Source organism: Cetorhinus maximus, chromosome 12 (assembly GCF_964194155.1).
Source record: "Cetorhinus maximus chromosome 12, sCetMax3.hap1.1, whole genome shotgun sequence".
Classification (NCBI taxonomy): domain Eukaryota; kingdom Metazoa; phylum Chordata; class Chondrichthyes; order Lamniformes; family Cetorhinidae; genus Cetorhinus; species Cetorhinus maximus.
Genome location: NC_135890.1, coordinates 25,297,433 through 25,311,590, shown reverse-complemented (window position 1 = coordinate 25,311,590; position 14,158 = coordinate 25,297,433). Strand labels below are relative to the sequence as shown.

Sequence of the window (14,158 nt, the reverse complement as noted above, 5' to 3'; positions counted from 1 at the left end):
TTCTGAAGCTTACATTTACTTTGCACTTCCGCTTGGAGAAAGAAAGTATTTGTTTCTTGCAGACCAAAATTAAGTTTACTTTTACTTTCTGCCGCTCGCTAACCTGTTGCCACACAAGGATTCCAGGCCATTCAAGCATCCTGTCCCAAGATTTTTCTTTCAATAGCCTTTGGCACCCAGTTGTCCACTTTGGTTTCTCCAATCTTTGGTCTTGTTCCACTCACTGATTAGTTTTTTCTTTAAATTCGAAGCTCCACCCTCTCCCCTCAGCCTCTTCCCAATCCTTTGGCCTGTTTGATTGGCACCCCATCCACAAACATGCACTCTTTCCACCACTGACGCACATCCCATGAATGAACAAAAAAAACCTTTAATTTCAAGCACTTTACCCTCTGCTTGTGGCTGAACACTTTGTAAAAAAAACATTGCTAGTTTCATTCCTACAATAACGTCAGCACTTCAGGCTTTATTACTATCCCCGATCTGTTCTGTTCAGTCCTTGGTCCAAACCCTAGCCTAAACAATCCCCTAACAGGCACTAGTACCGGCTGCATGTTCAACCAGGACCACTCTACCTATACAGCCAGTGAATTATGGTGTCACCTGTAGCAAAACAGGAAGAGTCCAAGCCTCCAGTTGACTACTCCAAGATTCTATCAATAAGCCAGACTTGTTTGTCAATTACCAAATTATAATACAATAGTATACCTACTTCTCGATCTCAGCACCACTGCAATGAGGATGAAAAGCAGAGGGAAAGGTCCCACAGCCACCAAATAGGTGGCCACTTCAGAGCAACACTGTCAGATATTTGACTCTCAGGATGCAGTTGACACACAGCCCAGGGACGCAAGGAGGGTTTGAGGGTGCTGGGGTAGAGAAACACACAGTTCCACATAGAGCATTAGAAACTTACTAGATGTCGCAGCTCTTTTAAATCTCGACAGACAGTGTAGAACACTCCAAGTAGAATATTAATATAAGAGGCATAAAAATCTGCAGAGAATTCTGGAGGATGATCATGTGAAAGAATTTTCTGGAGGTCAGCTGAAATTTAAAAACAAGCAGTTTCAGTAATGGTAATTGTCATTAGATATATTAATTTACTTCATACAATATTCTATATATTCCCTCCATCATAAGATCAGAAATGGGGATGCTCGCTGATAATTGCACAGTGTTCAGCATTATTCACGACTCCTCAGATACTGAAGCAGTCTGTGTCCATATGCAGAAAGACCTGAACAACATTCAGGCTTGGGCTGATAAGTTGCAAGTAACATTTGTGCCACACAAGTGCCAGGCAATGACCATATCCAACAAGAGAGAATCCAATCATCTGCCGGTAACACTCAATGGCATTACCATCGCTGAATCCCCCACTATCAATATCCTGGGGGTTATCATTGACCAGAAACTGAACTGGACCAGCCACATAAATACTGTGGCTACAAGTGCAGGCCAGAGGCTGGGAATTCTGAGGAGACTAACTCACCTCCTGACTCCCCAAAGCCTGTTCATCATCTACAAGGCACAAATCAGGAGTGTGATGGAATACTCCCACTTGTCTGGATGAGTGCAGTTCCAACAACAGTCAAGAAGCTCGACAACATCTAGGACAAAGCGTCCCGCTTGATTGGGACATCACCCAATACCTTCAACATCCACTCCCTCCACCACTGAGGCACACTGGCAGCAGTGTGTGCCAACTACAAGATGCACTGCAGTAATTCAACAAGGTTCCTTCAACAGCACCTTTCAAACCCACGACCTCTACCACCTTGAAGAACAAGGGCAACAGATGCATGGGAACACCACCACCTGCAAGTTCCCTTCCAAGTCACACACCATCCTTGACTTGGAACTATATCACCATTCCTCCATACGGACTGCAGTGATTCAAAAAGTCAGCTCACCACCACCACCTTCTCGAGGGCAATGAAGGATGGGCAATAAGAATGCCGGCATAGCCAGCAACGTCCACATCCCGTGAAAGAATAAAAAGACTATAGGTCATATGCCTAGACCATTGTTGTTCTGCTTGTCATTTTGGACATGTTTCAGCTGGAGGCTGATGAGGATGTTGTCAAAAGGCACAAGTTGAAATCAAACAAAGCGGCCAAAAATACATAGAAGTTACAAGATGGAAACAGGCCATATTCTGCCCAACCAGTTTACCCTTCCCATGAGAGAACAGACCTAATCACATTTACCACCTTGCTCCCATTACTCCAAAAAGGTGCAGTTGCCTGCCCACATTGCAGCATATTAAATTTCTTGCTCCGATGAGCTTTTCTGCTTAATTTCTAAATGGATAAACTTTGGGAAACATCTGCCACAATCTGCATAATTGTCGATCCCACATTCTCAAAACTGCAATGAATTTGTCATCAAAAACCCATCCGAACCTACAATTACTAGTCCAATGCCATGGCTGCTTGCCATTTCTGAAGTGCTGTTACTACTCATTCAAGGTAGTTTGGAGATTAGGCATCCCATCTGTTTCAAGGGGTGCTAATGTTAAAAATACAATTCCTACCCACTCACTCATCCCCCTTTACTGTGTAGGCCAAAATAGCTGATGTTATTCAGTAAGGCTAAGAATAGAAGAAAGATTAGAGTGAAAGGTGGTCAGTGGGGCTCAGCAATGTCATTTTGGGGGAAAAAAATTCAATGTAGAATTTTAATTCATTAAAGTGCAGTACTTGAAAACAAACAATTAAAGTTTGATTCATGCAATAACATATGTAAATGTGTATCATGTGGGTCAGCTGTGGCTCAGTTGGTTGCACCCTCGAACCCATAACCTTCTGACATAGAGGCATATCCCACTCCAGAGACTTCAGTAGAAAAATCAAGCCTGAGATTCCAGTGCTGTACTGAAGGAGTGTTACACTGTTGGAGGTGCCATCTTTCAGATAAGACATTAAACTAAAGCCCCGTCTGCCTTTTCAAGTGGATGCAAAGATCCCATGGTACTGTTTTGAAGAGCTGGGGGTCATCCCCAGTGTACTGGCCAATATTTATCCCTCAATCAACATCACAAAAAACAGATTATCTGGTCGTTAATATTGCTAATCGTTGGAGTTTGCTGCATGCAAACTAGCTCCACGTTTCCTACTACATTTCAAAATCAATTAATGGCGCTTTATATAAATGCAAGTCTTTTTTTAAACCTTTTTCTATAGTGTTACTATATATTACTAATCAAAGAATGAAAGCTATAAGCAGTGCCGTTTTACCTTTGCTGTAGTCAGGGAAATGCAAGATTAAAGGCTCAAAGCAGCCTGTATTTGGCCGAAATTTTTCCCAAACAATCTCACTGAGGAAGATAACTGTTGCATTTACTTCAGCCTGTGAATGAGGCAAAAGTTATTATTAAAATTCATTTAGTTTTTAAAAAAATCTAGAGTCAATGACAACTTATTCTTAAAGAGGAAGGAACATGTAGGAAGCATTTTTTCCCCATTTTGTGTCAGTGTCATGCTAGATTTTTATTAACATTAACCTGTAGATGTTACAGAAAGGTGTTGCAAACAGCTAGGTGCTGGACTATAGACAATCTGAAGGGCTACTATGAGGCAGTCTGACTCCAAGAAAGGAAACTAAGATCTAAGGAAACTTTGGCTGATTCTGGAAAACCATGCTACAAGGGCTTGTGCAGTATTTAAGCTGATCTGCAGCTTTATCCATATTGCTTGCAAGAAGTCGCTCCATGGGATAAATGTGGTTCCTTATAAATTTGATCACCAGAGCATCCTAGAAAGGAGAGATGCCCTACTTTAGCATGTTCATACCAGTGTCACAATTGAAGTTCTTTAAAAAAAGTGTTGGCCAAAAGAGGTTACACTTTGAAGAAAAAAATAAGATACAATTAAATTGAACGCAATATTACACCATTTGTCGCTGCTACTGGAGTGAAAATACAGTCTTGTAGCATTTAACTTCACACTTATCATTTCTTATGGAGTTTCTCCTTGATCTACCCAGAATCAATACTGTGCAACAGAAACCCCTAAATGGTATTGGAGTAGTATATATTTAAAGACTCCACCCTATCCCCCTTCCTGTTAGATAATTTGTCCACCTCGTCTTTTCTTTGATCTTCCAATACTGCAGACCTCCTCTGGGTGAGAAGAAGCACAAATTAATCACTCTCATCCATCCACTATAATAAAGTTACAAACATTAGGTTTGGAGAAAAAGCTAAAAACTCCAGATGCTGGAAATCGGAAGCAATCGGCCATAGCTTCCAACTAGTGTCAGAAAGTGCTGGCCCACAGGAGTACAAAGAAATAAATGCACACTTACCTGGTCTTGAAAATTACGCTGACCCTTTTATTCGCTGGAGCTGCTTGGGGTCTGCATCAAATGATTCCTCACAGGCCCCAGCAAAGCACAGCTCCAGTGGATTCAAAGAGGCCACACCCCCTTTTTTATGGCACCTGCTGCCATAAAGCAGCTAAGCTGGGGGTTGCGGGGGGGCCCCACAGATGTGGCGGTAGTCCCGTGGGGTCGGTCTGGGTCTTTACAATAGTTACCCAGAAGTTAGAAGAGGTTATAATTCTTCTAACTTCTTCTGAGTAACTATTGGTGTAACCCTGGTGGAACCATCCAAAGTTAGCGACTTAAGCCGCATTTTTGAATGGTCCCCAGTGCAGCACAATTGTCCAGAGGAAGCGTGCACTTGTGGCCAATTGCCTTGCAAACCTTTACCTAGGAACTTCAAGAGAGATTCCCCAGTGCATCTTTGGGGTGCCCCCAAATCTGAAAATGGGGAGCTTGGAAGCTATGGCCCAATAACAGTGCTAGAAACACACAACAGTTCAGTCGGCATCTGGGGAACAGATAAGCCACGCAAGAGAGGTTATCAGAACTGGATGAAATAACAGAACAGCATTTCAAGGAATAAGGGGAGGAGTGAGAGGAAAGAGTTGCAAAAAAAATACACACACACAAACACAAGAAGCAAAATTAGCTATAAAGTGCATAATTGGAAAACAGGAGATGATTGAATGGCTGAAGTGATATCTATGAGCGATGAAGAGGCACAATGAACAAATTTAAAACCATTTCAAGGCACAAAACGTATTAATAGCTGAGGCGAGGTGGGAGGAGTGGGGTGGTGGCGGTGAGTGCACGTAGAAATGAAGCAGCGAAAAAGTGGTCCAAGAGCCAAGTTAACCTGCTTTTTTCCTGGCACCTATAGAAGCACAACTACGATGCAAAGAACAAAATAATGCCTACTATCCAAGTTCAGATGTTCACTTAAAGTGCTGGTCTGATGGCAACATTGAGCTGGTTTCCAGTCTAAAATCTATACAGTCCAATCCAAGTAATAGCTTGACACATTGGAATCATTCATATCTACTGCCTCAAGTTCTTTTCTGAGTCAATAGGTAGATGTAACAGGTTTACATCCAGGTTATATTGACACATATTTGAACACACCCATTCACTCTGAAATCTAATGTAATACTACACATGTGCAGTGCTTAAATAATGGTGCTCTGAGGTTCAGAGAAATTCAGAGCACATGATAATGTCCAGGACTCAGAAAACACCATTCAAATATACCTAACTTGTACCAACAGGTTAACAGTTATATCTTACATTTATATAGCACCATTAATGTAGCAAAACATTTCAAGGTGTTTCACAAGAGGGTTATCAAACAAAATATGACACTTCGTCACCTAAGGAAATATTAGATCTGGTGACTGAACAAAAGCATGGTCAAAAAGGTAAGTTTTAAGGAGTGCCTTAAAAAGAGAAGTAGAAAGCTTTAGGTAAAAATTCCAGAGCTTAGGCCAATGGCAGCTGAAGATAAGGTTACGAACAGTGAAGCAAAGAAAATTGATGATGCCCAAGAGGCTAGAACTGGAAGAGTGCTGAGATCTTGGAGGGTTGAGGGGCTGGAGGAGGTTTCAGAGTGGGTCAGGGAGGGATTTGAAAACAAGAATGGAAATTTTAAAACTGAGACGTATTGGGCTAGCAGCCAATGCAAGTAATCTAAAACAGGGGTAATAGATGAGCGAACTTGGTGCGAGTTAAGAAAATACAGTTTTAGATTTGCTCAAGTTTATGGAATTTCACTTACTGAAAATGGATAATTGGCATGCCTGTTAAAAAGACAATCTGTGCCACAATATTCTGAAGAACAAATATGTTTGATTATACTGTATTTATTTTAAAAATACAAAGCGTAAAGGGTAGAAACAAGTTCCTCCTTAAAGATGGCAATTTTGAAACTCTTCATCTGAAAGTTTTATTGAAAAATTCAGTCAATCATCTTAAGTCCATAAAATCACTTGGTATTGTCCAGTGCATTCTTGCCATCTCAGGTTTAGGCCACTGCATTCTAAAAAAAAATTTTCAAATGTTATGGTAAATTTTTGATTCCCCATAACAATTTCTTTTTTTTTAATGATATTGCTTTGGGATGGTTAGAAAATGTGTCCTGTTGGACCATGTAATCTATCATGTTTTTAAATGGCACTGGCTGCTATACAGCTTACTTAGATTAGTATTCCACTTTCACCATACACGCTGGCTGATAACTGCAAACAGAAAAGAGAGAGGCCATACATCATAAGCAGCACACAGGTACCATCAATGTCTATCAAAATGAAAAATATTCAGCCATTTTTAAAAGTCATTAAAAATTAGATTTAAGTGACATCAGTGATAAACACTTCTAAATGTTGAGTAATCTTATCAAGATATTTTCAGGTTATTTGAAGAGCCTAACCATTAGCACAAAGGACAGTTGTGAGGTCCTAAATAACAGAATGTGCAATGCTGCACTTACTCACTTTAATGGAAAACTGACAGTGCGATTAGTGGGATCACTGACAACAGCTAGTTGTATGTGACACTTAGGATCAGGTACCGATTATCTATAAAATTAAGCAATTTATCAATTCTGAGCCATACCTGGCAACATGATAAGCCCTAGCCTTCTGTTAACACTTTGAAGTTCAAGAGCTGAATTTGAGAAACAAAACTTTAAAAGGAAAGCACATACTAGAGAGAAAAACATGTCAGAATATTTTAAAATACATTTTTGTCTTATCTTGGAAAACATAGGGTGTTGGCATTTAGTTACTACATATATAGGTAAGGCATTATCTTGAATTGCCTGGGATAGAGTCACCATCTCAGTATTAGTGTCTCAAACCAAATGCTTGACCACACACAAAAAAGGTTCTCTTCCCACTTCTCGTTGCTTCACCTGTGACCCTGGTCCCCCTCACATAATTTAATCATTGTTCCATACTACGAATATATAGGGTCACCTCTTAGATGTCTCATTTCATGATTGAAAAGCCCAAGTTTCTTCTATCTATGCCAGAGAGCGGTCATAGACACAACAGGCCGAATGGCCGCCTTCTGTGTTGTAACCATTCTATGCTCCCAATTATTTAGCCAACTCTCTTTTGAAAGTTATTAAATATATTTGTTTCCACTATCCTTTCAGGCAGTGCTATCCAAATCATAACTCTGGCTATCACAGGAAACAATTTCTCCTTATTTACTCTATCAAAACCCTTCATGATTTTGAACCCATTTATCTAATCTCCTTAACCTCTCTACTCCAAATAGAACAAACAGAGCTTCTCTGTTCTTCCCACATAACTGAAGTCTTTCATCTAATTCAAGTAAATCTCCTCTACACCATCTCCAAGGCCTTCACATCCTCCTAAAGTTTGGTGCACAGGATTGGCCATAATACTTGAGCTGAGGTTTAACCAGTGAATTATAAAGGCTTATCATAGTGACCTTGCTTTTGTACTTTATGCCTCTATTTATAAAACCAAGGATCTTGTATGCCTTTTTAATAGCCTTCTCAACTTGCCCTCCCAGCTTCAAAGATTTGTGTAGATATACAAGGTCTTTCTGTTCCTGCACCTGCTTTAAAATAGTCCCGTTTAATTTATGTTGCCTCTTCATTCCTCCTACCAAAGTGAATCAGTTCAGACATATCTGCATAACTTGTAACTGCCATGCCCATTTCATCAATCTATGTTTTCCTGAAGTTCATTATTATCATCTCCATTGCTTGCTATATTTCCACGTTTCATGTCTTCTGCAAATGTAAGTAATCTCTAAACAATACATTCAGGGGAAGGTCATTTTAAAGGTTAGCATTAAACACCTCAATAGCCTGATCCACTGAAGGAATTAAGTACAGAAAATTAAATACAAAGTATAATGCCAGGATACCAGGATATCCACTTCTCTCAGCCTTTTGGATGCCTCAATGTAATGCCTGATTTTTAAAAAAAAATCTTTAATAGCACATGCATGGGACAGATAGTATAGATAGTTAAAAAAAAAAATTGCATTTTACTATTTTAACAGTTTCTCTTCACCGCCAATACAACTCCCGCAAGCAAGTTTAATAAGACAGAATGGAGACCCTACTCCATTAATGCTGTTCTACAATTGCCCAGGAGGAGTGTGTGCATAGTTTGGGAAGCCAAACAATACAATTTTTCTCTCTACCAGTGGGAAGCCACCTATCAGAACCCTGAGGCGTACTTTCCTATAGCAGCTTGGCCAAGATCAAGAACTCTGTGTAGATAACTGTTTTGATTTTGAAAGTGAAGTACATTTGAAGCTCTAAACAGCTATATCGCTATTGTATCAAGCGAACTAATTTTTGAAAACCATCCCAGTTAACAACAGAAGACTATTTACTAAACTTGTTAAAATTCAATTAAGTTCAAAGAAAATTTTACTTAGATGACAACACAAGAGAACATAGAAAGGGAAACAGATGGTGCCTTTAACATCATAAACCATTCCAAGGCACTTCACAGGAGCCTTAGTGAACAATATTTAACACCAAAGTAACTTGACTTGATTAGGACAGGTGACCAACCAAAAACTTGGTCAAAGAGACAGACTTTAAGGGGTTGTCTTGGAGGGTAGAGAGATGGGTACCAGATTAGATAGCTTCCTCCACCTTCCCCCAAAAGAAGGTGCAGGGATTGCAGTGCATGATTAACCCACATCCATAGCTTATACTGCAGGTAACACACTACCATTGTGGTGTCTGGCGAGTAGCATTTGTGCGTGCAGCTGGCATTAATTGCACTGTTCATTAGCTGCAGGCATTAGAAGGAGGCTCATCACTTCTTAAAGCTAGCCTGCACTTCTAAGGGGGAAACGCATTATGGCTGGAGGTGGTGCAGGGAGTCATGCAGGAAATGAATTCGACCTAGGAAGCAGAGAATAACGGCACACCATGGGGGAGAATGAGCTCCAAGATTTTCCAAAGTTGCAGTGAAGGTCTCACAAGATATGGAAAGATGTCCTGTAGCCAAAAAGGGCCACGCAGCTCTCCAGATACAGTAAAAAGGCACTGGGAGCAGTTAGCCCTGGAGATCAATACCAGGAGCCTAGCCCCATGGATACAGTGGTGCAAGAAGTTCAATGAACTTATGAGTGGTTAAGGTCACTGAACACATCTTCAAATGCCATATCCTACCAACTGTAATACTAGCCTCAACCACTCAATTCACCATACCCTCAAATCATTAGACCTACCCACAATCTATCAGTCAGAATTCATACCTAACGTTATATGTTCCACTGCACCGCAAATACTTGGCATTCCTGCAAGCTTCACAATCATCCCAAAGCTTCCACACAGTGCCAGCTAGCCAAACCATGAAAGCCACAACACTCAAATATATTTCATGACACTCATTGGCCCATTTCCCTTTTTCTTACTGGACAAGTTTGCAAACAACCTGCTGGAACTAACCAGGTGGAGGGGTGGGGGGGGGAGGAGGAGGAGGAGAAGAGAGAACTGCATGTCCTAGCTCCCATGAAGGCAACACTGCTGGCCATTATTGGAATAACTATGGCTGAGGCCATGGTCAGCAGTGGAGCTGAAACCATTGAAGAAAACAATATCCTCATAACTAATCCTCCTCACATCCAACTTCCATCTCCCATAATTTCTTCTGATTTATAAGCTCCAGGTGGTATAAAGCATACACCTCTTTCCCCCGCTCCTCTCACCACAGCCTTACCTTGCGCCATTTACCTTTCAGATTCCTAACAACTGCAAAATGGAGAAAGAGAGAGAGAGAAGACAACATACAGTTGCTTGTTTTCACACTCACTGCCACACTGTGCACATATTAAGAGGGTAGGATAGAGGCACAGTCTGCACATGGCTGGACACCAGGCAGGGGACAAGGGTAGCATGGCATGCCAGAGAGAGGGTTTACGCAAGTTCTGCCGGCAGAGATCTCAGATGAGGAGTTCAATGAGATGTGCTACAAAAGATAGTTCATAGGCATACACAACAAGATTCTTGATGCAATGGGAAGCCTACAAGAAAGTCTGCACCCAGTGTCGAGGAACATACTGGAATCTGGCACCAACTTGTCTCAGGGCTTTGTGCCTAGTGTGGAGGCCATTCTTCTCATCATGGAAGTCACAGCCAAATTTTCTTCCATTTATGGTAGGTGGGTGTTGATGACAAGGCCATCATTGACCATCAATTTCCCTCGAGAAGTTAGTGGTAAGTGTCCTCCTTGACCTGCTGCAGTCCATGCGGTGTAGATACTCCCACAGAGACCTTACATAGGGAGTTCCAGGGTTCTGACACAATGACAATGAAGAGATAATTCCAAATCAGGATAGCGAGAGACTTGGTGGGAACTCGGAGATGGTGGCACTCTCATTGTCTGTCTGCTGCCCTCATTCCTCTTGGTGGTAGAAGTCATGGGTTTGGAAAGTGCTGTTGAAGGAGGCTTGGTGAGTACTGCAGTACATCTTGTAGAATGGACACACTGCTGCCACTGTGCGCAGGTGGTGGAGGGAGTGAATGTTTAAGGTGGTGGATGGGGTGCCAATCAAACAATTGCTTTTCCTGACTGATGTTGAGCTTGAGTGTTGTAGCAGCTGCACTCATCCAGGCAGGTGGAGAGAATTCGATCACACTCTTGATTTGTGCCATGTAGATGGTGAACAAATGCTGGGGAAGTCAAGAGGCGAGTTATTCTCTGCAGAATTCCCAGCCACAATATATGTATGGCTGGTCTAGTTCAGTTCTGGTCAATTTTAACCCCCCAGGATTTTGTTGGTGGAGAATTCAGAAATGGTAATGCTGTTGAACGTCAAGGGAAGATGATTAGGGTCTCTTTTGTTGGAGATGATCATTGCCTGAGGTAACAAGTAACATGAGCGCTACACATCAGCCCAAGCTTGAATGTTGTCAAGGTCTTGTTGCATGTGGACATGGACTGCTTCATTAGGGAGGAGTTGCAAATGGGACTGAACACTGCACAATCATCAGCAAACATCCCCACTTCTGACCTTATGATGGAAGGAAGGTCATTGATGAAGCATGCTGAAGACGGCTGACTCTAGAGCACTGCCCTGAGGTACTCCTGTAGCAATGTCCTGGGGCTGAGATGATGCAGTTGTTCAAGACCAAACCATAATCTTTTGTGCTAGGTGTGACTCCAACCAGTGAAGAGTTTTACCCCTGCTTCCCCTGATTTCAATTTTGCTAGGGCTCCTTGATACCACAATTGGACAAATGCTGCCTTGATGTCAAGGGCAGTCACTCTCACATTATTTCTTTGGCCATGTTTGGACAAAGCTGTAATCAGATCTGGAGTCGAGTGTCCCTTGCAGAACCCAAGCTGAGCATTGATCAGCAGATTATTGCTGAGTAAGTGCTGCTTGATATTACTGTCGACGACATACCTGGACATTTTCCATATTGTCCTATAGATAGCCAATGTTGTGGCTGTACTGGGACAGCTTGCATGGATAATTCTGAAGCTCAGGTCTTCAGCATCACCAAACAGATGTTGTCAGTGCCCATTGCCTCTACTGCATAGAGTGCACTCAACTGTTTCTCAACATCACATGGAATGAAATGAATTGGCTGAAGACTGACTTCTCTGAACGTGCAGCTCTCAGGAAGAAACAGAGACGGATCGCCCACTCTACACTTCTGGCCAGAAACTGAATTCTGGCAAATATTTCAGTCTTGTCTTTTGCACTGGCGTGGTGGGCTCTGCCATCATTGAGGATGGGGATGCTCATAGAATCTTTTCCTCCGGTTGGTTGTTTAGATGTGCACAACCATTCAACGACTGGATGCGAGAGTACTGCAGAGCTTTGATCTGATTTGTTGGTTGCGGGATCACTTGGCTCTGTCAATAGCATGTTGCTTCTGTTGTTTGGCATACATGTAGTCCTGCGTTGTAGTTTCACCAGGATGGCACCTCACCTTAAGGTATGCCTGATGCTGCTGCTGCCATGTTCTTACATTCCTTATTGAACCAAGGTTGGTACCCTGGCTGACGGTAATAGTAGAATGAGGAAAATTTTTAGCATTTAGGTTACAGACTGTCGTGGAAAACAACGCTGCTGATTGCCCATAGCACCTCATAGATGCCGATATTTGAGTTCAGATCTGTTCTAATCTACCCCATTTAGCAGTGCAGTAGTGCCAAACATGATAGCAGGTGTCCGCAGAATGAAGACAGATCTGATTTCCACAAGGACCGTGTGGTGGTCACTAATCCCAATAGCACCCTGAACAGGTGCATCTGTGACAGGTAGATTGACAAGAACAAGAGCAACTAGGTTTTTCTCTTGTGCTGGCTCTTATGCCTGCTGCAGGCCCAGTCTGGCAGCTATGTTCTTCAGGGCTGGGCTAGCCCTATCAGTGACGTTGCCACCAAAACACTCCTGGTGGTGAACATTGTAGCCCCCATCCAAAATATATTTTGTGTCCTTACCTGCTATGCTTCTTCCAAGTACTGTTCAACACGCAGCTGTACTGATTCAACAGCTGAGAGAGAGCAGTAAGTCATACTCAGCAGGAGCTCTCCTTATCTATGGTTGACCTGACACCATAAGACTTCATGTGGTCCAGGGTCAATGTTGAGTACTCCGAGGGACACTCTCTCTGGAATAAATAACATTGTGCTGTAACCTCTAGTTGCTCTGTCCTGTTTGGGACAGAATATATCCAAGGACAATGACTGAAGAATCAGGGACTTTGGCTGGAAATTATGATTATATCAGGTTATTGCTTGACAAGTCTATCAGACATGTTTGCACTTTGACGCAAGTCCTGTTTTCATTTTGACAAAAGTCCTCGGTTGTTAGCAAGGATAATTTGTAGTTGCAGTTCTGGTGCTTAGGTCAATGCCGGGCGGTCCATCCAGTTATATTCTTATTTCACTTTTTCACAAAATCAGAATTACAGGATTGTTACAGCAGGCCATTCAGCCCATCACATCTGCACCGGCTCTCCGAATGAGCAATTCACCTAGTGCCATTCCCCCAATTCTCCTCATAACCCTGCATATTCTTCCTTTTCAGATAACACTCTAGTTTCCTTTTGAATGCTTTGATTGAACCTACCTCCATCACATTCCCAAGCAGTGCATTCCAGATCTTAACCACTCGCTGCGTGAAAAAGTTTTTCCTCATGTCGCTTTTGTTTCTTTTGCCAATTATTTTAAATCTGTGTCTTCTCATTCTCAATTCTTTTCAACACTTTTTCCCTATCTATTCGGTTCAGGCCCCTCATGATTTTTAATATCTCTACCAAATCTCCTCTCAGCCTTCTCTTCTCCAAGGAAAACAGTCCCAACTTCTCCAATCAATCTTCATAACTGAAGTTCTTCATCCCTGGAATCATTCTCATGAATCTTTTCTGCACTCTCTCCTATGCCTTCACATCTTTCCTAAAGTGCAGCGCCCAGAACTGGATACAATACTCCAACCGAGGCCGAATTAGTGTCTTATACATTTCAACATAAGCTCCTTGTTTTTGTACTCTATGCCCATTTTAATAAAGCCAAGGGTACTGTATACTTTGTTAACCACTCTCTCTCAACCTGCCCTGCCACCTTCAGTGACTTATATACATATAAACCCAGGTCCCTCTGCTCCTGCACCCCCTTTAGAGTTGTACCCTTTACAAGTGACTACACTTGTGGACCCAACCATAATGCAGTATCTGATGACCGATGTCTCAGTTTCCATTTCAGAACAACCACCATTAAACCAACATTTTAGCGTTGCAATGGAAGTTCAGGCTCCTGCCCCCATGGCTCTGGAAACCAGGTGTAAAGGGGTTTTGGGGACGTCACAGCACTCCTGC

At 42.1% G+C, this 14,158-nt stretch overlaps 1 protein-coding gene across 2 annotated transcripts in view; it reads right to left on the bottom strand.

Moving 5' to 3' along the window:
• orc5 (origin recognition complex, subunit 5) overlaps positions 1-14,158 on the bottom strand; it is a 111,562-nt gene that overhangs the window by 80,624 nt on the left and 16,780 nt on the right. For both annotated transcript variants that reach the window (XM_078553218.1, XM_078553219.1), the window contains exons 6-7: positions 3,243-3,354; positions 917-1,047 (exon numbers count right to left, since the gene is read on the bottom strand). In XM_078553218.1, the coding sequence (XP_078409344.1) occupies positions 917-1,047; positions 3,243-3,354 (243 nt within the window). The remainder of the gene's footprint in view (positions 1-916; positions 1,048-3,242; positions 3,355-14,158) is intronic.